Below are 25,848 nucleotides of genomic sequence, written 5' to 3'. Positions count from 1 at the left end.
AAGGGCTTGAGTGAAGGCAGTTCGAGGCATGCGGGTGTGGCAGAGTGCACTGACTCTTTTCTCCTTTGCCTGTAGACCATCCCGGGATTTCACCTGGATCTCCTGACATCACTTCGGGACTGAGCCAATGGAACTCGGCCACACCAGCTCCAGTCCCTCTGATGTCACCTCCGACTCTGAGCCAATGGTGGAAGACCACGTGCCAGATCCATACGACCTCACTTCCTGTCTCCCCTTTAAAACCTGCCCCCTTTCCTTTGTTTCCTCAGTCTTGTTTTGGACTCGGTTGTATGCACTTCAGTGCTCTGTATTTTACAAGAAAACGACTTTGCAGCCAGGATACCACAATATACGGTGGCTGCCCCAACTCTTTGGGGGGGGGGGGGGGGGGGGGGGGGGGGGGGGAAACACATGGCCCCAAAACCCAATTATTTTCAAATTTTTTTAAAACAAAAGGTTTAAACTGGGGCCATGACTCTGTGATTACTGGTCATCTGCAAATATGGAAAACTGTTGAACAGGTGTACCTTAATTTTTGATGACCTTCTTTCAAAAGAGATATCAAAGAATATGTTTCTGCTAGGAACACTTGCAAATGAGATATAAATTCCTCTGAACATTTACATGGTCTTTGCCTACTACAGAGAGGGAAATTTTATTACAGATTTCCCTCTCTTCCCCTAAAGGTTTTACTATAATTTTGGTTATCATAGATGGGTTCACTAAGTCAGTACATTACTGCATGTGTTAGTAATATTAAAGTTTTATGGCTCTGGAATTTGTTGGCTTTTCTATAAAAGTACAACATTAGATTACTTGGGTCTCCAAAAAGTACTTTGCTGGTCCGCAATTTGTCTCAAGATTTTGGAAGGACTTCTGCAAAAAATTACACATCCAGTTAAATCTCAATTCTGGGTTTCACCCACAGACCAATGGTGAGACAAAAAGGATCAATCAGGAATTCAAAAAATATCTATGTTGCTTTGTTGAATATCATCAAATCACTTAGGTAGAATGCTTAGTCATTTCAGAACTGTCCCAAATTGGTTAACCACTATTACTACTGATTACAGGTACATCCTTTCCAAACTTGTTTATGGATTGTTTGCCATCCCCTCAGTTAATACTTTCTTGCAAGGTTTAACTGACCATCTTTAATAAGTTTCCTTATTTATGGTAACTCTCACATAAAATTAAATGAAGGCAAAACCACTGCCAAGAATCTTTCAGATCAGAAAGGAGAGTTCCTCCAGACTATAAGATTGAGCAGATGGTATGGCTCACAATGTGGTATGTCCGCTTGAGAGTTCCATTCCAGAAACTAGCGTCTCATTTCACTAGTCTGTATAAAATCTTCAAAAAAAGGGGGTTCTGTCATTTATCAGCTAGCTCTTCTGGCACATTTTCTACTCCATCTGACCTCTTCTTGACTAAAGCCAGTGCATTACATTCTGTTATTGAAGCCCTGCGCAGCCTAAAGATTATTGACTCTAAAAAATGAACTTCCAGGGTCCAATACTTGGTGAATTTGGAAGGGATATGGTCAGAAGGACAGGTATTGGGTTCCAACATATGATATCCTTGCTACTCAACTTTTGCACCTCTTCCACAATTCTCACACAGATAACCCTGATGGGTGTGCTCAGTGCTTAGGTGGATAGCTGAGTCATGAATGTTATCATTTTCTGTTTTTACAACATTTTGATGCGTTATTTTTTTAAATTAGTTTTTACATGTAACATTGTTTTTATTACTTTTATTAATATAGTTACTAAATATAGATTAGAAATATATATATATGCATGCAAATAGGTTCTTAAGTATTTGGAGGGTGAGGCAATTTTCATAATTTTGGGTCTGCACATCACCACAATGGATTTGAAATTAAGCAATCATTATGTGATTGAAGCACAGACTTTCTGCTTTAATTTAAGGGGTTTATCAAAAATATCATATGAGCCATTTAGGAATGACAGCCATTTTCTCCATAACCACCAAACCCTCCAACCTTCCCCACACTCCCCATTTCCAGGGGCTTAAACATATTTGGGCATTGGCTGACAAGTTGTTCCATAGCCTGATGGGAGCAGTTCCCTCATTATTCCATTAGCGGTTGAGGAGGAAAAAGATCTGGAGTTGAGTCCAAGTGTGGAATTTGCTTTTGGAAGCTGCTACAGTGAACTCTCAACATGAAGTCCAAACAGCTATACATGCAAGTAAAACAGGCCATCATTAGGCAAGGAAAACAAAACAAATCCATCAGAGAAACAGCAAAAACACAAAGAGAGGTCAAATAAACTATCTGGTACATTCTTAAAAAGAAAGAACACACTGATGAAGTCAGCAACACCAGAAGGTCTGAAAAACCACAGAAGACAAATGTGCTAGATTATTGCACAATTCTGTCCTTGGTGAAAAAGAGCCACTTCACAACATTTAGCAAGACCGAGAACACTCTCCTGGAGGTAGATCTGTCACTGTCAAAGTCTACAATCAAGAAACAAACTCATGAAAGTAAAGACAGAGGGTTTACCACAAGGTGCATACCACTATTAAACCTTAAACATAGGATGGAAAGATTAGACTTTACCAGAACACATTTTTTAAAACCCTGTCCAGTTCTGGTATAGTTTTCTTTGGACATAGGAAACTAAGATCAATATACTGTTTACCAGAATGTTGAAACAGAAGAGTATAGAAGAGATGGAATGGCTCATGATCCAATGAATACCACATCATCTGTGAAACGTGGTGGAGGCAGTTTTATGGCATGGGCATGCCTGACTGCCAATGGAAATAGCTCACTGGTGTTTATTGATAATATGACATCTGGCAGAAGTAGCAGGATGAATTCTGAAGTGTACAGGGTTATACCAGCCTCAGATTCAGCCAAAAGCTGCAAAACTGAAAGGATGATGCTTTACAGTACAGATGGACAATGAGCCAAAACATGCAGCGAAAGCAAACCAACTAGTTTTCAAGACAAAAAAGTGGAAGATTCCTCAATGGCCATGTCAATCAACTGATCTCAACCCAACTGGACATGCATTTTACTTGCTGATGACAAAACTGGTGGTTGAAAGTCCTGTCATGCACAAGCGCATGGGGAGCAGCTTAAAGACCCGATGCAAGTCGCGACAAGTTGGGCCAGAGGACGATGGCGGTGTACTAACCTTTTTCTCTGTCTTCCCGTAGAAAAAACAAAGCGCCGCCACCATAATCCTGCCCAGACAACCAAAACAACAACGCTTCGGGTTCCATTCTTCCCTCTGGTCCCCCATTGATGACGTCTTCTACCCATCCACCACCACAACTTCCCAGCATTCCACGTGTCTAATTTCCGGTCCGACTCCTTATAATATCCGTCCTCCCATTCCTTTTTGTCTAATGATATTTTTGTTAAGAATATGTTGGACCTTTATGTTACAGTATACTGGGGCTCAAAACCCCAAACCTTGATTTGTTTTTTGTCTTATTATTACAGTCCAAAGAACAAGCAGCACCCAATGACAGCTGCAGTAAAGGCCTGGCAAAGCATCACGAGGGTGGACACCCTGCACTTGGAGAAGGCCATGAGTTTCAAACTTCAAGCAGTCATTGACTGTAATGGATTTTCAGCCAAACATCAAAAATAACCATTATATTTATGATTATGTTAGTTTGTCCAAATAATTTTGAGCCCCTGAAAATAGAGGGACCATGTATGAAAATGTTTGTCATTCCTAAATGTCTCAATCAATATTTTTGGTAAACCTCTTAAATTAAAGCTGAAAATCTACACTTATAATGATTGCTGTATTTCAAATCTATTTTGCTGGCATACAGAGCCAAAATTCTGAAATATATTTATGGGCCTAACTATATATATATATACTGTATTAATTATATACAAACATATATATAATATGTAATTGTTGTCATTTTGCAGTTCCTATATGGCAGTGTCCATGTTGTGTACTGGTTGCTAAGTCAGTTGCTGTCTTGCAACTGATGTCAGCTGTTATGTCATCATCAGTTGACTACTGTCACACGTGCGCGGGAGGCAGCTAAAGGGCTTGAGTGAAGGCAGTTCGAGGCATGCCGGGGTGTGGCAGAGTGCACTGACTCTTTTCTCCTTTGCCTGTAGACCATCCCGGGATTTCACCTGGATCTCCTGGCATCACTTCGGGACTGAGCCAATGGAACTGGCCACACCAGCTCCAGTCCCTCTGATGTCACCTCCGACTCTGAGCCAATGGTGGAAGACCACGTGCCAGCTCCAAGACCTCACTTCCTGTCTCCCCTTTAAAACCTGCCCCCTTTCCTTTGTTTCCTCAGTCTTGTTTTGGACTCGGTTGTATGCACTTCAGTGCTCTGTATTTTTACAAGAAAAACGACTTTGCAGCCAGGATACCACAATATACGGGTGGCTGCCCCAACTCTTTATCTGTCCATGTCTCGTTCTTGTGACACTACATAGGACTGCAACGCAGTATGCTTGCTATGCCAGCCAGGGATTCTCAAAACTACAAGAAAAGTATGGTCCATGATTTCACAGTTACTTTGGTTAGAGCTCTTTTCTTGATTAGCATGGATAATGAATTCTGCTTGGTGCTTCTGACTTTGATTCTTTAATGCCTTAAAAAGTTTTTTTTTTTTTTGCTAGGTTCACTGTATTTTTCTGGTTTCCGACACCTGCCCATTTCTGGCTCTGAGTTTGCCAAGCCCTTTAAAGTTTTGTTTCTCCTGATCCTTTAGCTTAAAATAATTGCAGACACAGACATTTTCAAAGTCTGTACTTAACAAAGGCTAGAATCATGAATGACCCCAAAATAGAAAGAGCTTCAAAAGGAGCTCTTGGAGATTAAAGAGTTTCAAAAAGACCAAAAGAGTTTGCAGGAAGAAGTTGGTGCTCATTCATGTGATCAAGAGCATCTTCCTGAAGAAATAATTTCTTTGGCTTGTGGCTTTTGCTGTAGAGTCTAACAAATTAATATTCTTTTTGGCCTTTTATTCACAATAATTGCAGGCACAGATATTTTTAAAGCCTCTCTGTCTATGCGATATATGTAAAATAAACTGATCAATCAATTAATCAGCAAAGCACACACACATATAATTAATCAAATATAAATAACTGACCGTAATTTTCTCATGTGGAAGTGTGTGCTTTATGTAGTTGTGAGGAGTTTGTGTGTGCTTTGCATGAACCAAGGGACTTGGTGTGAAAAACTAGAGTAATGTAAAGTGGATGCCGCTCAAATGCATATGAGTTTTACTACAGCTAGAAGCATCACAGCTACATTTATAACACCTAGCCAAAATGTTTAACCTGCACACATAAAGATAACTGAAGCAGCCGTCATAACATTTGCACTACATATCAACATTTCAAAGTTTTCAGCAATTAAAATAATTTAGGCTTTATTGCCCTCAATATTCAGCTTTCATTCAACAATCAAATAAATGTCTCATACCAACAAGCATGTTCGTACTGTCCTTATTTTGTTCAGTTCAAGAAGTAGCCGCTGTGCTTTTTCATGGTTGCTGCAATAATCATCATAAATTTGAAATCTGTCTCTCTGAGGGAAAAAAAACAGTATGCTTTAAATTCATATAAATATTTAAGGTGGCAAATAAGAAAAGTCAAACAGTAAATGAACTGAATTGCTGTTTCTATATAAGCACTCATCCAGTCTTCTTGGAAGTACAAATTCAGAAAAACCCATAATCTTAATTTTCTACTATATCTGTTACTTTGTGACAGACACTGAATTTCATTAATTTCAGCAATTTTTAAAGTTAGTTAACATTTTAAGTGTGACATAGCTTTATTTCCTTCATAAATGGTGGCTGCCAGACTGTCATTTCTGTCATAACATTGACTCTTGCAAACCTTTACTCTGCTTGTTAAAGACTTCAATCTGCTTTTTATTACGGCTTCTCAATTTCCTGTCTTTGTAATGTTTCCTTTGCAGTCATGCAAACTCTGTGGCATGTACATAAAAATGTATCTAATCATTTTATAACTCACTCATTCCAGCTCAATCTTGTTAAGCTGAGTCTAACCATGGAAATGTTTATAAGGCAAGGAGTTGTGATACTGTAGGTGTAAAGTCAGTTTACACAACACCCACAATCACCAACACATGACACTGGTGAACATATGATTGGATATGGAAGGAAAAAAACAGATCAAAACCAACATGCAACCAGTGAATAAAAGTACACAGTCCTAAATCAAAACAGGGACATACAATATGTTATCCTTAAACATATCCATCCACTCAGACATTTTCCTGCATGCATTATCCAAAGTCACCCATCAAGGTCCGGGTCACCAGAATATCATGCATAAAACAGGGATAAACTCTGGACAAGGTGCCAATCCATCACATGCACATATCAATATTTTCTTATGCTTGGTCAAGATGAAGTTGCAAATCAATGTAACATACACATTTTTAGGATTACCAGGTGAAATACCCACACAGACATGAGAACAGCACATACACTACATACGGACAGTAGCCAGTCTGGGATATGAGCATTGCATTCATCCATCTGTTCACTCTTCAAAACTTTGTGATTGATAGATAGATAGATAGATAGATAGATAGATAGATAGATAGATAGATAGATAGATAGATAGATAGATAGATAGATAGATAGATAGATAGATAGATAGATACTTCACATTAAACAAGATGAAAACCACTCACAAATTGAAGGAAGCAGTGCCCAAGTTCATGATGTGCATTTGGCTCTGGCTGCAGGAACTCCTCCAGCATGGCCAAGAAGTCTTTGTGTATAAGCAGAATTTCTTCAATGTTAGAAAACAGCGTCTGAAACAGAATTGGCAAAATGTTAGCTGTGTCAATAATCAAGATTCACTGTCTCTAAAAATCCTAAAAATACACATACAACACTCCAGCCCAACCAGCTCAATAATTGTTTTGCTTTTATTATATTCCTGACAGCTTCAGAGGCAGAGAGATCACAAACTACCTTCTTCTTTTTCGAACTATCCTAGATGATGCTCATCAAAACTAAGTAAAGATGAAAACCAAGTGCTCAAAAATAGAAAACTGCATTATACTTCACACACCTCTTACTGCACTTTCATCATGCAATCCCTGTGACAAAAAGTAACTCATTCCAACCTAAAAGCTAAAATACTTCAAACCTTATGCACAACTTAAGTCTTCCATCTTTATATGACAATCCAGCAATCAGCTTTACATTAATGATCCAGACATTTGAAGCAGTCTATTGAAACAGTTGCTCTTTTCTGTTTAAAGACTAAATATTACAAAATGGATGTGTGTTGAAATTACTGTCTGCATTAGGCAGTCTATAAGACCATCTTAAAATAAGGCCTCTTTCCCTGAAGCTTTCCAGACAAAGCCAGATTTCTTCATTAAGATGGGGCTCATTATCCAACTGAAGAGGACATGCATTTAAACTCTGTTTGACAAAATTAGCAACCCCACCTCCTTTCCTGTTCGGTCTACCCTTCCTAAAATGTGTATCCCTCTGTTATACTCATCCCTAACTTTGTTATTTAGCCAATTTTCAGTTACTGCTTAAATATAATAATTACGCTCCTCTACATAAAACTCCAACTCACTTGTTTTATTTTTGATACTTCTACCATTAAGGCAAGTTATTTTTAATGTGCTGCTTATTTTACTTTTACATTTAAACATTGGGTTGGAATATACATTACTATGGATTTTTATTTTACACTATTGTTTGTTCCTCTATGTACAGTTCTAAACTTGGCCTGTGCTAACTCCCTGCCACCCCATTCCCTAGTTTAAACAATCCTCCATTAACAACAACATGAATTTATATAGCACATTTTCATACAAATGATGTTGCTCAAAGTGCTGTACATGATGAAGAAAGAGAAAAAAGACAAAATAAATAATTAAAATTAGGGAACACTAATTAACATAGAATAAAAGTAAGGTCTGATGGCCAGGGAGGACAGAAAGAACAAAAAAAAAACTCCAGTCGGCAGGAGAAAGAAATAAAATCTGCAGGGGTTCCAGGCCACGAGACCGCCCAGCCCCCTCTAGGCATTCTACCTAACATAAATGACCTCAATCAGTCCTGATTGTATTCAGGGTTCTCATGGAAGAATTTGATGATGATGGTCATGTGGACTTCTGGCCTTTAATCCATCAATGTAAGGACATCATGGTGCTTTGATTAGGTGATGGTGGCGCAGATCACCACCACAGAAAACCGGAAAAAGAACAGAAGGGAAAGTAGGGGTTAGTACGGGTTTTGGAGCCACCATGAATAATAATGCTAATTAATTGAATATACAGAGCATCAGGATTTAACTAAGATGAAGCTATGAGAAAGCCATGTTAAAGTAATGTGTTTTCAGCAGTGTTTTAAAGTGCTCCACTGTATTAGCCTGGCGAATTCCAATTGGCAAGCTATTCCAGATTTTAGGCGCATAACAGCAGAAGGCCACCTCACCACTTCTTTTAAGTTTATCTCTTGGAATTCTAAGTAGACAAGCATTTGAAGATCTAACGTTACAATTTGGAGTGTAAGGTGTAAAACATTCAGAAATATAAGATGGAGCAAGATTATTTAAGGCTTTGTAAAGCATAAGCAGTCAATTCTAAATGACACAGGTAACCAGTGTAGTGACATCAAAACTGGGGTGATGTGCTCGGATTTTTGTTTCTCAGTTAAGATTCTAGAAGCTGCATTCTGCAGTAGTTGCAATCATTTGATGTCTTTTTTGGTAGTCCTGAGAGGAGAGCATTACAGTAATCTAGCCGACTGAAAACAAAAGCGTGAACTAATTTCAGCATCTTGCAGTGTAATAAGAGGTCTAACTTTTGCTATATTTCTTAAGTAAAAAAATACTGTCCTAGTAATCTGAATAATATGTAAATTAAAATTCAGGTCAGAGTCAATAGTTACCCCTAAATGCTTTACCTCCGTCTTGACTTTTAATCCTAATGCATCCAGTTTATTTCTAATAACTTCATTATATCCATTATTGCCAATCACAAAAATTTCTGTTTTCTCTTTATTTAGTTTGAGTAAATTACTACTCATCCATTTGGAAACACAAGTGAGACATTGTGTCAGTGAATCAACAGTGTCTGGGTCGTCAGGTGCTATTGATAAATACAGCTGTGTGTCATCAGCATAGCTGTGGTAACTCACGTTATGCCCCAAGATAAACTGACCTAACAGAAGCATGTAAATCGAAAAAGAGCAGCGGAACCAGAATAGAGCCTTGTGGAACATCATATAGAATATCATGTGTCTTTGAAATATAACCTACTCATATGCCTCCCCAATACATTGGTGCCCATCCAGTTCAGATGTAACCTATCATGGTCCCATTTGTACCAAAAGGATTCCCAATGCCCGATAAACCTATATTCTTATACCCTGTACCAAGATTTGGGCCACACAACAAGCCTTCTCATCTCCTTAATCTTACCTGGACTGGCACATGGCACAGGCAGAACTTCAGAAAAGACTATCTTGTTAGTTCTGATCCTCAGTCTGGCACTTAACTCTTTAAATTTGGATCGAACTAACAGACTACCTTAATGTATGTCATTTGTTCCAACAAGCACAATGATAACTGGATCCTCCCCAAATCTGGCCAAGAACCTATCCACCCTCCCAGGGAGGTCTCCCACCTGTGCACCCAAAAGGCAACACACTGAGAGAGATTATCTGTCTCTGGAGCAAACCTGTGCTCACAACCTCTCTTTCTGGGAACAGTTTTTAAGGTGGCCCGTTAGGGCTCCTTATCCCTGTCCACCACCTTCGAATCTCCAGAGAGACACTGTCCAGCTTCATAAGGACCAGAAAACAGTTTGACACTTCCAGGAGAGCTGATTCCCCCAGACAGTGTGCACCCTTTACCTTACACCTTGTGACCAAGACCCACTTATCTCTACCTGTCCATTCTGGAATCTTCTCCCATGCCACCCACGGGTGCACAATATCTCTTTAAAGGACACCTGGGCCAGGTCCAATTCTCTACTACAGCATAGGCCAGCCAACTTCTCCCCCAGTTCAGCAACCCTCTCTGGGATCTCTTGCAGATGTAGCCCTCATAGATGACTGGCTCCTCCAAGTCATTATCTAAAAAGTCCATCATCCAACAGGATTTGCATTGCCTTGGTGTCATATATATATATATATATTCATACAGTGGTGTGAAAAACTATTGGCCCTCTTCCTGATTTCTTATGCTTTTGCATGTTTGTCACACAAAATGTTTCTGATCATCAAACACATTTAACCATTAGTCAAATATAATACAAGTAAACACAAAATGCAGTTTTTAAATGATGGTTTTTATTATTTAGGGAGAAAAAAATCCAAACCTACATGGCCCTGTGTGAAAAGTAATTGCCCCCTTGTTAAAAATAACCTAACTGTGGTGTATCACACCTGAGTTCAATTTCCGTAGCCACCCCCAGGCCTGATTACTGCCACACCTGTTTCAATCAAGAAATCACTTAAATAGGAGCTGCCTGACACAGAGAAGTAGACCAAAAGCACCTCAAAAGCTAGACATCATGCCACGATCCAAAGAAATTCAGGAACAAATGAGAACAGAAGTAATTGAGATCTATCAGTCTGGTAAAGGTTATAAAGCCATTTCTAAAGCTTTGGGACTCCAGCAAACCACAGTGAGAGCCATTATCCACAAATGGCAAAAACATGGAACAGTGGTGAACCTTCCCAGGAGTGGCCGGCCGACCAAAATTACCCCAAGAGCGCAGAGGCGACTCATCCGAGAGGTCACAAAGACCCCAGGACAAGCGTCTAAAGAACTGCAGGCCTCACTTGCCTCAATTAAGGTCAGTGTTCACGACTCCACCATAAGAAAGATAAGAAAGAGACTGGGCAAAAACAGCCTGCATGGCAGATTTCCAAGACGCAAAACCACTGTTAAGCAAAAAGAACATTAGGGCTTGTCTCAATTTTGCTAAGAAACATCTCAATGATTGCCAAGACTTTTGGGGAAAATACCTTGTGGACTGATGAGACAAAAGTTGAACTTTTTGGAAGGCAAATGTCCCGTTACATCTGGCGTAAAAGGAACACAGCATTTCAGAAAAAGAACATCATACCAACAGTAAAATATGGTGGTGGTAGTGTGATGGTCTGGGGTTGTTTTGCTGCTTCAGGACCTGGAAGGCTTGCTGTGATAAATGGAACCATAGAATTCTACTGTCTACCAAAAATCCTGAAGGAGAATGTCCGCCATCTGTTCGTCAACTCAAGCTGAAGCGATCTTGGTGCTGCAACAGGACAATGACCCAAAACACACCAGCAAATCCACCTCTGAATGGCTGAAGAAAAACAAAATGAAGACTTTGGGTGGCCTAGTCAAAGTCCTGACCTGAATCAATTGAGATGCTATGGCATGACCTTAAAAAGGCGGTTCATGCTAGAAAACCCTCAAATAAAGCTGAATTACAACAATTCTGCAAAGATGAGTGGGCCAAAATTCCTCCAGAGTGCTGTAAAGACTCATTGCAAGTTATCATAAGCGCTTGATTGCAGTAATTGCTGCTAAGGGTGGCTCAACCAGTTATTAGGTTCAGGGGACAATTACTTTTACACAGGGCCATGTAGGTTTGGATTTTTTTTTCTCCCAAAATAATAAAAACCATCATTTAAAAACTGCATTTTGTGTTTACTTGTGTTATATTTGACTAATGGTTAAATGTGTTTGATGATCAGAAACATTTTGTGTGACAAACTGCAAAAGAATAAGAAATCAGGAAGGGGCAAATAGTTTTTAACACCACTGTGTGTATATATATATATATATATATATATATATATATATAGTGACAGATAGGGGGTGCTGTCATCCCCTTGAAACCTCGGACCAGACGCCAGGCACCAAATAATTTATTTTTGTAATAATAATCTGCACAAAGCACCCTCCACTCCACAATACTCATAAATAATCACAATAATCACAATCCTCTAACTCCCAGATGCGTTGTCACCCTTTCTCCCAACTCAGCTCAACCTGCTGGGGTTTCTCACAGTCCTTTTATATCTCTTAACCCGGAAGTGCTTCAGATCCCTCGGTCCATGTGACTCCCCGGCACTTCTGGAGTCAGGTGAAAAAGTCCTCTTTTTTTCTTCAGTCTGGCAGTCACGTCATTTCCTCTGTCCCCGTGACTAGGACGTACTTCCAGGTTATATGGAAAATATAAGTCCCTGGGCCTCCCTGCAGAGTCCCCTGGCGGCCCACACGTTATCCAGCAGGTCTGTGATGAAAGACTCCAAGTTCGATGATTCCCTGCTGGAATTCTGGGCCCCTCCATGTTGCGGGGATGGCTCCACCTGGCGGCTTGGGGGTATTGGCCGGGATGAACTACAGTATATATCTATGAAATGAAATGATGAAATATATATCTACACTAATAAAAGGCAAAGCCCTCACTGACTCACTCATCACTAATTCTCCAACTTCCCATATAGGTAGAAGGCTGAAATTTGGCAGACTCATTTCCTTACAGCCTACTTACAAAAGGTAAGCAGGTTTCATTTAAAAATTCTACGCGTAAGGGTCATAACGGTCATCAACGTCCGCCATGTTGAACAGTATACACATATACATATACATATATATATACATATATATATACATATATATATACATACATATATACATATATATATATACATACATATATACATATATACATATATATACATACATATATATATATATATATATATATATATATATATACATACATACATACATACATATATACATATATATATATATATATATATACAGGGTGGAGCCATTTATATGGATACACCTTAATAAAATAGAATGGTTGGTGATATTAACTTCCTGTTTGTGGTACATTAGTATATGTGAGGGAAACTTTTCAAGATGGGTGGTGACCATGGTGGCCATTTGAAGTAGGCCATTTTGGATCCAACTTTTGTTTTTTCAATAGGAAGAGGGTCATTTGACACATCAAACTTATTGAGAATTTCACAAGACAAACAATGGTGTGCTTGGGTTTAACGTAACTTTATTCTTTCATGAGTTATTTACAAGTTTCTCTTTGTTTACAGCCATTGACATGTCGCAGAGGTTAACCGCGTGAGGCCCGGATAGAAATTGTGTTGATGTCTGGTGAGCGCAGTAACCGGGTCATTGCAGCAGATTTCAATGCAAGACACCCTGAGACCACCCATCTCCCAGGCTACAGTTAGCAATGTCCTAGTAATCTGAATAATATGTAAATTAAAATTCAGGTCAGAGTCAATAGTTACCCCTAAATGCTTTACCTCCGTCTTGACTTTTAATCCTAATGCATCCAGTTTATTTCTAATAACTTCATTATATCCATTATTGCCAATCACAAAAATTTCTGTTTTCTCTTTATTTAGTTTGAGTAAATTACTACTCATCCATTTGGAAACACAAGTGAGACATTGTGTCAGTGAATCAACAGTGTCTGGGTCGTCAGGTGCTATTGATAAATACAGCTGTGTGTCATCAGCATAGCTGTGGTAACTCACGTTATGCCCCAAGATAAACTGACCTAACGGAAGCATGTAAATCAAAAAGAGCAGCGGAACCAGAATAGAGCCTTGTGGAACATCATATAGAATATCATGTGTCTTTGAAATATAACCTACTCATATGCCTCCCCAATACATTGGTGCCCATCCAGTTCAGATGTAACCTATCATGGTCCCATTTGTACCAAAAGGATTCCCAATGCCCGATAAACCTATATTCTTATACCCTGTACCAAGATTTGGGCCACACAACAAGCCTTCTCATCTCCTTAATCTTACCTGGACTGGCACATGGCACAGGCAGGACTTCAGAAAAGACTATCTTGTTAGTTCTGATCCTCAGTCTGGCACTTAACTCTTTAAATTTGGATCGAACTAACAGACTACCTTAATGTATGTCATTTGTTCCAACAAGCACAATGATAACTGGATCCTCCCCAAATCTGGCCAAGAACCTATCCACCCTCCCAGGGAGGTCTCCCACCTGTGCACCCAAAAGGCAACACACTGAGAGAGATTATCTGTCTCTGGAGCAAACCTGTGCTCACAACCTCTCTTTCTGGGAACAGTTTTTAAGGTGGCCCGTTAGGGCTCCTTATCCCTGTCCACCACCTTCGAATCTCCAGAGAGACACTGTCCAGCTTCATAAGGACCAGAAAACAGTTTGACACTTCCAGGAGAGCTGATTCCCCCAGACAGTGTGCACCCTTTACCTTACACCTTGTGACCAAGACCCACTTATCTCTACCTGTCCATTCTGGAATCTTCTCCCATGCCACCTTACGGGTGCACAATATCTCTTTAAAGGACACCTGGGCCAGGTCCGCCAATTCTCTACTACAGCATAGGCCAGCCAACTTCTCCCCCAGTTCAGCAACCCTCTCTGGGATCTCTTGCAGATGTAGCCCTCATAGATGACTGGCTCCTCCAAGTCATTATCTAAAAAGTCCATCATCCAACAGGATTTGCATTGCCTTGGTGTCATATATATATATATATATTCATACAGTGGTGTGAAAAACTATTGGCCCTCTTCCTGATTTCTTATGCTTTTGCATGTTTGTCACACAAAATGTTTCTGATCATCAAACACATTTAACCATTAGTCAAATATAATACAAGTAAACACAAAATGCAGTTTTTAAATGATGGTTTTTATTATTTAGGGAGAAAAAAAAATCCAAACCTACATGGCCCTGTGTGAAAAAGTAATTGCCCCCTTGTTAAAAATAACCTAACTGTGGTGTATCACACCTGAGTTCAATTTCCGTAGCCACCCCCAGGCCTGATTACTGCCACACCTGTTTCAATCAAGAAATCACTTAAATAGGAGCTGCCTGACACAGAGAAGTAGACCAAAAGCACCTCAAAAGCTAGACATCATGCCAAGATCCAAAGAAATTCAGGAACAAATGAGAACAGAAGTAATTGAGATCTATCAGTCTGGTAAAGGTTATAAAGCCATTTCTAAAGCTTTGGGACTCCAGCAAACCACAGTGAGAGCCATTATCCACAAATGGCAAAAACATGGAACAGTGGTGAACCTTCCCAGGAGTGGCGGCCGACCAAAATTACCCCAAGAGCTAGAGACGACTCATCCGAGAGGTCACAAAGACCCCAGGACAACGTCTAAAGAACTGCAGGCCTCACTTGCCTCAATTAAGGTCAGTGTTTACGACTCCACCATAAGAAAGATAAGAAAGAGACTGGGCAAAACAGCCTGCATGGCAGATTTCCAAGACGCAAACCACTGTTAAGCAAAAAGAACATTAGGGCTTGTCTCAATTTTGCTAAGAAACATCTCAATGATTGCCAAGACTTTTGGGAAAATACCTTGTGGACTGATGAGACAAAAGTTGAACTTTTGGAAGGCAAATGTCCCGTTACATCTGGCGTAAAAAGGAACACAGCATTTCAGAAAAAGAACATCATACCAACAGTAAAATATGGTGGTGGTAGTGTGATGGTCTGGGGTTGTTTTGCTGCTTCAGGACCTGGAAGGCTTGCTGTGATAAATGGAACCATGAATTCTACTGTCTACCAAAAATCCCGAAGGAGAATGTCCGCCATCTGTTCGTCAACTCAAGCTGAAGCGATCTTGGGTGCTGCAACAGGACAATGACCCAAAACACACCAGCAAATCCACCTCTGAATGGCTGAAGAAAAACAAAATGAAGACTTTGGAGTGGCCTAGTCAAAGTCCTGACCTGAATCCAATTGAGATGCTATGGCATGACCTTAAAAAGGCGGTTCATGCTAGAAAACCCTCAAATAAAGCTGAATTACAACAATTCTGCAAAGATGAGTGGGCCAAAATTCCTCCAGAGTGCTGTAAAAGACTCATTGCAAGTTATCGCAAACGCTTGATTGCAGTAATTGCTGCTAAGGGTGGCTCAACCAGTTATTAGGTTCAGGGGACAATTACTTTTTACACAGGGCCATGTAGGTTTGGATTTTTTTTTCTCCCAAAATAATAAAAACCATCATTTAAAAACTGCATTTTGTGTTTACTTGTGTTATATTTGACTAATGGTTAAATGTGTTTGATGATCAGAAACATTTTGTGTGACAAACATGCAAAAGAATAAGAAATCAGGAAGGGGCAAATAGTTTTTCACACCACTGGCACCAAATAATTTAATTTTTGTAATAATAATCTGCACAAAGCACCCTCCACTCCACAATACTCATAAATAATCACAATAATCACAATCCTCTAACTCCCAGATGCGTTGTCACCCTTTCTCCCAACTCAGCTCAACCTGCTGGGGTTTCTCACAGTCCTTTTATATCTCTTAACCCGGAAGTGCTTCAGATCCCTCAGTCCATGTGATTCCCCAGCACTTCTGAGTCAGGTGAAAAGTCCTCTTTTTTCTTCAGTCTGGCAGTACGTCATTTCCTCTGTCCCCGTGACTAGGACGTACTTCCAGGTTATATGGAAAATATAAGTCCCTGGGCCTCCCTGCAGAGTCCCCTGGCGGCCCACACGTTATCCAGCAGGTCTGTGATGAAAGACTCCAAGTTCGATGATTCCCTGCTGGAATTCTGGGCCCTCCATGTTAAGTGGGATGGCTCCACCTGGCGCTTGGGGTATTGGCCGGGATGAACTACAGTATATATCTATGAAATGAAATGATGAAATATATATCTACACTAATAAAAGGCAAAGCCCTCACTGACTCACTCATCACTAATTCTCCAACTTCCCATATAGGTAGAAGGCTGAAATTTGGCAGACTCATTCCTTACAGCCTACTTACAAAAGGTAAGCAGGTTTCATTTAAAAATTCTACGCGTAAGGGTCATAACGGTCATCAACGTCCGCCATGTTGAACAGTATACACATATACATATACATATATATATACATATATATATACATATATATATATATATATATATATATATATATATACATACATATATACATATATATATACATACATATATACATATATATATACATACATATATACATACATATATACATACATATATATATACATACATATATATACATATATATATATATATATATACATATATATATATATATACATATATATATATATATATATATATATATATATATATATATATATATATACATATATATACATATACATATATATATATATACATATATATACATATATATATATATATATATATATATATACATACATATATATATATATATATATATATATATACAGGGTGGGCCATTTATATGGATACACCTTAATAAAATGGGAATGGTTGGTGATATTAACTTCCTGTTTGTGGCACATTAGTATATGTGAGGGAAACTTTTCAAGATGGGTGGTGACCATGGTGGCCATTTGAAGTCGGCCATTTTGGATCCAACTTTTGTTTTTCAATAGGAAGAGGGTCATGTGACACATCAAACTTATTGGGAATTTCACAAGAAAAACAATGGTGTGCTTGGTTTTAACGTAACTTTATTCTTTCATGAGTTATTTACAAGTTTCTCTTTGTTTACAGCCATTGACATGTCGCAGAGGTTAACACGTGAGGAGCGGATAGAAATTGTGTTGATGTCTGGTGAACGCAGTAACCGGGTCATTGCAGCAGATTTCAATGCAAGACACCCTACGAGACCACCCATCTCCCATGCTACAGTTAGCAAACTGCTTGCTAAGTTTCGTGAAACTGGTTCAGTGTTGGATTTGCCAAAATGTGGACGCATGAAAACTGTCACTAATGAAGAAACATCAGTGGCTGTCCTAGCTTCATTCAGCAAGAGCCCACAGCGTAGCACTCGCCGCATGTCACTGGAGAGTGGCATTAGTCGAACATCCCTTCGGCGGATATTAGCTACTCACAAATGGCACCCTTACAAACTCCAGCTACTGCAGCATCTCAACGAGGATGACCCAGATCGGCGCACTGAATTTGCAGAATGGGCAAAACAAAATTGGAACAGGACCCTCAGTTTACGCAGAAGATTTTGTTCAGTGATGAGGCAAACTTTTATGTGAATGGTGAAGTTAACAAACAAAACCACCGCTATTGGTCTGACACTAACCCACATTGGATAGATCTCTCCAAGACTGTTGGAACAAAAAAATTGATGGTATGGTGTGGTATATGGGGTACAAAGATAGTGGGGCCATTCTTCATCAATGGAAACCTCAAGGCCACTGGATATGCGAAATTGCTACATGATGATGTGTTTCCCTCTTTATGCACTGAAGCTGGCACGTTCCCTGAGTTTTTCCAGCAAGATGGTGCACCACCACATTATGGGTGTCAGGTCCGAGCATTCCTAGATGAACAGTTTCCTGGAAAGTGGATTGGTCATTGTGGGCCAGTTGAATGGCCCCCAAGGTCTCCCGATCTGACCCCCTTAGACTTTTATCTTTGGGGTCATCTGAAGGCAATTGTCTATGCTGTGAAGATACGAGATGTGCAGCACCTGAAACTACGGATACTGGAAGCCTGTGCTAGCATTTCTCCTGCGGTGTTGCTATCAGTGTGTGAAGAGTGGGAGAAGAGGGTTGCATTGACAATCCAACACAATGGGCAGCACATTGAACACATTTTATAAGTGGTCAGAAACTTGTAAATAACTCATGAAAGAATAAAGTTACGTTAAAACCAAGCACACCATTGTTTTTCTTGTGAAATTCCCAATAAGTTTGATGTGTCAAATGACCCTCTTCCTATTGAAAAACAAAAGTTAGATCCAAAATGGCCGACTTCAAAATGGCCACCATGGTCACCACCCATCTTGAAAAGTTTCCCCCCTCACATATACTAATGTGCCACAAACAGGAAGTTAATATCACCAACCATTCACATTTTATTAAGGTGTATCCATATAAATGGCCCACCCTGTATATATATACACACATACATACATATATACATACATATGGAAGAAAAGGTCTGCGATACAGTTTGCATATTTGGAGCTGGAGATCCACAAAGGGAGAAAACGAATCACGTATCATAAAGTAGTTTTTATTCCTGAGCTTTCAACCCCTACCAGGGGTCCTCATCGGAGGATAATGCCTAGACTTACAAGAATCAAAGGCGTGGAGATTCTTGTAAGTCTAAGCATTTTCCTCCGATGAAGATTACATACACATACATATATATATATATACATACATATATACATAATTTATATACTGTACATATATATATACATATATACTGTACATAAATATATACATAACTTATTGGAATGTTTATAAATAAGATGACAGCAAATACATTAACTCAAAACATTTCTTCTTTTCCCCACAGATTCTTCTGTGCAATCCTTATAGCCACTAGCAGACCGTGAAATTCAAGATGGCACTCACCTGACAGCAACACAGCTGGTGTGTGTTGGAATTTCATACAACAAAAAGTGTTATGACTGTGCAGTGTGCTTTCAGACACAAATTTCATGTGAATTTGCCTACTAACAAGTCCATTTTGTTCCTTTGGGGTACTTGAAAGACAGAGTGTACGTACCTCCACTACCCACAACTATGGATGATCTGCAGGAACACATCACTGAAGCTATAAACGCGATCATGCCAGATATGCTTCGGAGAGTCTGGTCCGAGCTCAATTATCACATCAATATTTCCTGAGTAACAGGTGGGGCGCACACCAAGCGTATGTAATCAACAGATACCATATGAAACTTTATGAGTTAATGAAACTGTAGCATCAAAGGTGAAAGAAAATTCCAATAAATTTTGATTTTGTAACCATTTAAAATCAAGGAGTGTTTTTGTGGGCACCCTAAATAAATATATATATATATATATATATATATATACATATAGTATATATATATATATATATATAGTATATATATATATATATATATATATATATATATATATATATATATATATATATATATATATATATATATATATTGTGATGTTATTCTTCTTTAAAAGAATCTTACACAACACAAAACAAAGTTTTGGGACCGTCCCCATATATTGTCGTCCAGACAATTAAAGAAAATAACGATTCAAAGTCTCAGAGCAAAACAATGAACAGATTTCTTCAGTCAAAATGGCGACTTTATACAGAGAAGGATTATGGGACAGGAAATGGTTGGCAGAAGTGGCGTTGAAAACAGGAACCGGAAACAACGTCATCATGATGGGACGGAAGTGAGGTGGATTGATGGAGCGGAAGTGGCGTCATCATGGTGGCCGGAAGTGACGTCATTGCGGCCATTTTGGAATCCTGGAAGTGGAGGAATTATTTTTCTTCAAGTTTTCTGTTGAGCAAAAGAGATTCAGGTAAGTACCACGTGACAACCCTCTATCTCGCGATGTTTCACTCACCTTTAGGCTCTTTGACTGCCTCCTAATCGCACATGTGTGACATGACCCCCCCCTCAGCCCAGACCCCTCGGGTCGGGCGACCTGCACCGAGAGGTCGTGGACACGAGAGAGAGCATCTGCATTGGCCTGCAAGGAACCTTTACGATAAATGACACTGAAGCGATAAGGTTGAAGATTCAAAACCACCTAGTGATGCGAGGTTAGACTCGATGAAGGGACATCCACTGTAAAGCAGCATGATCCGTCACCAGAGTAAACTCACGCCCCAGTAGGTAGTACCTCAAAGACGTGACAGCCCACTTAATCGCCAAGGCTTCTCGCTCCACGCAGCATACTTGGTCTCCGGTCCAGCAGTTTCGGCTCAGGTACATAACAGGGTGTTCAGCACCATCAGCGCATTGGCTCAGCAAGGCACCCAAACCTGTGGCCGATGCGTCGGTCTGGAGGATGAAAGGAACAGAAAAATCAGGAGATCTTAAAACAGGTGCTGAAGTAAGGGCCAATTTTAAGTCACTGAATGCTTTCTCAACGAAATATCCCATACCACTTTTAAAGGTGCTCGTTTCCTTGTTAAATTAGATAAGGGCGCAGCAACTTCTGAGAAATGCGGTACAAAACGACGATAGTAACCTGCCAATCCCAAAAATGCTTGTACCTGCCGCTTATTCATCGGACGGGGCCAATTAAGAATGGCATCAATTTTGGAACATTGTGGTTTAACAACACCCCCTCCTACTAGGTAGCCCAAATATTTGGCTTCTCTTAATCCAAAAAAACATTTCTTCGGATTAATTTGAAGACCAGCAGACGCTAGCTTGGAGAGGATTGTTTTAACCTGCCATACATGATCCTTCCACGTGCTGGAATAAATTACCACATCATCTAGGTAGGCAGCACTATATGAATTTTGGGGCCTTAGCAGTGTGTCTACCAGGCCTTGGAAGGTAGCTGGTGCCCGTGCAAGCCAAAAGGAAGGACCCTGTATTGCCAATGTCCACTGGGTGTACTAAAAGCGTTTTTTTCTTTGGCGGAGTCCGCTAAGGGAATTTGCCAATACCCTTTCGTCATGTCAAGAGTAGTTAGGAATTGAGCGTTCCCCAACCGATCAAGTAAATCATCCACCCGCGGCATGGGATACGCATCAAATTTAGAGACCTGATTAAGTCGCCGAAAGTCATTACAAAACCTCCACGACCCATCAGGTTTAAAACTAAGACAATTGGACTAGACCAAGGGCTATGACTTCCTCAATAACCCCTAATTCTAGCATTCGTCTAATTTCCAACTCTACTTCGCTTTCTTTGCCTCCGGAGCCTATAAGGTCTCTCTCTGACAATCACTCCAGGGATAGTAATAATATCGTGAACAATCTAAGCAGTACGTCCGGTATCTCGTCCACAACTTTAGGGACAGACAAGATAGCCGCCTCGAGATCTTGTCGTTGTTTGGATGTCAAATCGGGGCCAAAATTAAGATGGGCACATGACATAAAAAGAGAGAGGCTGATTGGACGAGGGATCAGGTTCCCTGTCCTTCCATGGTTTCAGCAAATTAATATGATATACTCGTTCAGTAGGTCGCCGATTAGGTTGTTTAACCAAATAATCAACGAGACCTTTTCTTTCTTTAATTTCATAAGGGCCTTGCCAATGTGCTAACAACTTTGAATGAGAAGTTGGGACGAGTACCATTACACGATCACCCGGGACAAATTCCCGAATGGTGGTGTTTCGGTTATAATAACGTGACTGCGCTGCTTGTGCCTTTTCCAAATTTTCTTTTAGAATAGGTCTGATTTTCTCTAATCTATCGCGTAATTGCGATGATATTCAAGAATATTTGAAGTTGGGAGGACCTCCTCTTCCCATCCTTCTTTTAACATATCCAAAAGCCCTCTGGGTTGTCTTCCATATAATAATTCAAAGGGAGAGAAACCAGTAGAGGTCTGAGGACTTCCGATAAGCAAACAAAGCGAGAGGAAGCAACTGATCCCAGTTTCTTCCATCCTCGTTAACTACCTTGCGTAACATCTGTTTCAAAGTTTGATTGAAGCGCCTACCAATCCGTCAGTTTGGGGATGATAGACAGGCGTTTTCAGATGTTTTATTCGAGTAATTTGGCTACTTCCTGAACGTCTCCGAAGTGAAAGGAGTCCCTTGGTCCGTTAAAACCTCTTTGGGAATCCCAACACGGCGAATATCCCTACTAATTCCCGTGCGATGTTTTTCGTATTAGCTGGCGCAATGGAACAGCTTCGGAAAGCGAGTGGCATAATCTACTAGCACCAAAATATATTTAAATCCTTTTAACGAGGGTTCCAATGGTCCCTCGAGATCGATACCGAGTTGTTCAAAGGGATATCAATAAGGGGAAGGGGAACGAGAGGAGCTCGCGTCCTTCTAGGAATCTGGCGAAGTTGACACTCAGGACAGGAAGAGCAAAATCGCCGGACCTCCTCGTTAATTCCCGGCCAATAGAATCGGAGCTTTATTCTCTCTAATGTTTTTTCGGAGCCTAAGTGGGCTCCAAGAAGGTGACGTGTGCTAATTCACACACCTTTAGCGAAAAGTGCGTGGAATTAACAACACGTTCGCACTTCTCCCTCGTGTTCTGCCACTCTATATAATAATTCGTTTTAAGTACAGCATCGGTGGCATGGGATCCAGGGTTGTATAACCCTCGGTAGATACTACTGCATTCCTAATAAATTTTAAGGAATCATCGTTCCATTGTTCCCCGATGGTGTTAATAGAAATTGGGCATTAAATCTTGTATAGGGTCTTGTGCGACCTTAAGGGGTGTGGTTTCTGTCTCCACGTCTCTCTCGTTAACTGCACTAGTTCCCGCAGAGGTCGATGGGACATCAATTCTTCACATTGGGTACCCGTATGGGTCCGTGCTACTGTGGGACATGGCGTGGAGGCAGTCGGAGCAGTATTCTCCATTACTAAGCCTAAATGTTTCTTAGGTACAGTTACGTTATTACCGCTGGTAATTTTATTCCAGTCTCTACCCAATATAACTGGAAAAGGGGGATCCGGTAATACAGCCATGGCCATGCTCGTTAGGTGATGATTTACTGATACACACATCTGGCCGTTTTATAATACCGGATATCCCCATGAATACATTTTAGACTAGTTTTTATCCTAGCGTAAAACGAAGCGGGTGGCAACAATGGAAATGTTACTCCCGGAATCAAACATTGCTCTTACCTTCCTGCCATTTATAATAACTGCACCTGTATATGGAAGAGATAAAGGATTAGTCACAGTGGCACAATACCTTTCTCCCGGCAATCCATGGGCTCGATGGTACAGTTGGGGGACAGATGTCCAATCTCCCCACACTTGAAACAGCGGGGAAGACTAGCACCTCTGTCCCGTTTACGGACGGCAGGCTCGGGAGCTTGTCGGGTGGGCTCAGGAGTTACGTGCCTGTTGGGTTGGCGGGAGAACCGCTCTGATTTCCCTGATTTGCAAGCCGCCCAGTGGCGCTCAGTGATCTGGATTAGAGTCCATGTCCTCAAAATTATGCTTCCGTCATATGGTCAGGGAGGGCATGCACAAAAGTTTCACATGCTAGAAGCTCGCCATGTCGGGCGTAGCCAGCGACATACTTTCCCCAGGCTTCAAAGCCCTGGGTTCTTATCGGTCTCTCTGGATCGAACTGCCACTCCCTCCATTCTCTCGCCTGCTGTTCGGAGATACGTGGCGCTTGAAGACCTCCTTTTTAGGCGTCATAATCAGCTGCCTGCTCCTCAGTTAGATCATAATAGGCTCTCTATTCCTTCAGGTAGGGAGCCAGTATGTACGCCCCATTCCGACCTTGGCCATGCGTTCCGCTTAGCGTGCGCTCGAAAATCAAAAGTATGTCTCGATGTCGTCCGATTCTGTTAATGTAGCAATAGCAATAGGTGGTGGCCGAGCGACCTCCGTCCGTACACCTGCAGCAGCAGCAGCAGCACGAGCGTTGGCTTCTGCTACCTGGGTCCTTGTCTCACCCATCTGTATCTTCAGGGTTTGCAGATCGCCCATGATGGTGCTCAGAACGGTGTTCAGGTCCTGTTCTTCCGACATCTTTAAATAAACAAAGAACAATCCTGTCGACTCGCCAATTGTGATGGTTATTCTTCTTTAAAAGAATCTTACACAACACAAAACAAAGTTTTGGGGACCGTCCCCATATATTGTCGTCCAGACAATTAAAGAAAATAACGATTCAAAGTCTCAGAGCAAAACAATGAACAGATTTCTTCAGTCAAAATGGCGACTTTATACAGAGAAGGATTATGGGACAGGAAATGGTTGGCAAGAAGTGGCGTTGAAAACAGGAACCGGAAACAACGTCATCATGATGGGACGGAAGTGAGGTGGATTGATGGAGCGGAAGTGACGTCATCATGGTGGGCGGAAGTACGTCATTGCGGCCATTTTGGAATCCTGGAAGTGGAGGAATTATTTTTCTTCAAGTTTTCTGTTGAGCAAAAGAGATTCAGGTAAGTACCACGTGACAACCCTCTATCTCGCGATGTTTCACTCACCTTTAGGCTCTTTGACTGCCTCCTAATCGCACATGTGTGACAATATATATATATATATATACATATACACACACACATATGCTACAGAACTCCTCATGATGTTAACAGGCACATTTCATTGAAGCATACAGACCACAACAGGCAATATCCCAAAGGTACATATTTTCCAAGGGCCTTCAAATATTGTCTTTGAATCAAGATTTTTTTTAAGTTATTAAAGGAAAGCTTGTCCATGGAATCCATAAGGAATGGTTTTTAACAGCCTATTCCTTCATAAGCATGCACTGTTCCATAGGTTAGCCTTGGCTTTCAGTACAAAGTGGTGCCACTGCAACAAGTCAGATCAAGAACGGCACATTTTCAACAACGTCTTTAAAATGTTTTATACATTTCAGCCCAGTCCCAGTTAATTTATAAAAATAATTGTTTTTTGTCTTGTCACATTGTGCCTCATAAGTGACTGTACTACTACTTTAAAGTAAGTCTAAAGTCTGTAATATTAATAAACATGTGAAGCTATATACAATACAGCCAAGTGAAAAAGTAAGTGTGCCCCATAAAAAGTTTTTTTTCTTTTTTAAAGTGGAGATGGAATGTGGAATTTAAACAGTATCCTTAGTTAATCCTTAGATAGGAATTAAAAGAAAAAAAACAATGAAAAGTTGATTTTGCAATAATTTAGTCAACAAAAAATGAAAAGATATGCCATTTCCATCTGTGGAAAATGTAAGCACATCCTTGGCTCTGATAGCTGGTATTGCCTCCTCAAGTAGGAATTTCCTATAACTAACAGTCTTTGACATTGACGGAGAGAAATGTCTTGCCATTGATCCAGGCAGAATTATAAACATCACACAGCTGAAATACTATATTTATTTTGTTTTCATGTGTGTTTGTTGTTAATTGTGTTAGTTCTTCAAG

General features: G+C 40.3%; 1 protein-coding gene across 2 annotated transcripts in view; it reads right to left on the bottom strand.

Annotated features, from left to right (window-relative positions):
- Positions 1-25,848, bottom strand: part of prex2 (phosphatidylinositol-3,4,5-trisphosphate-dependent Rac exchange factor 2) — a 512,388-nt gene that overhangs the window by 361,424 nt on the left and 125,116 nt on the right. For both annotated transcript variants that reach the window (XM_039754613.1, XM_039754614.1), the window contains exons 3-4: positions 6,702-6,824; positions 5,457-5,561 (exon numbers count right to left, since the gene is read on the bottom strand). In XM_039754613.1, the coding sequence (XP_039610547.1) occupies positions 5,457-5,561; positions 6,702-6,824 (228 nt within the window). The remainder of the gene's footprint in view (positions 1-5,456; positions 5,562-6,701; positions 6,825-25,848) is intronic.

Source organism: Polypterus senegalus, chromosome 5 (assembly GCF_016835505.1).
Source record: "Polypterus senegalus isolate Bchr_013 chromosome 5, ASM1683550v1, whole genome shotgun sequence".
NCBI lineage: Eukaryota > Metazoa > Chordata > Cladistia > Polypteriformes > Polypteridae > Polypterus > Polypterus senegalus.
Note: the sequence above shows the minus strand (reverse complement) of the source record. Positions and strands in the feature narration are given on the sequence as shown.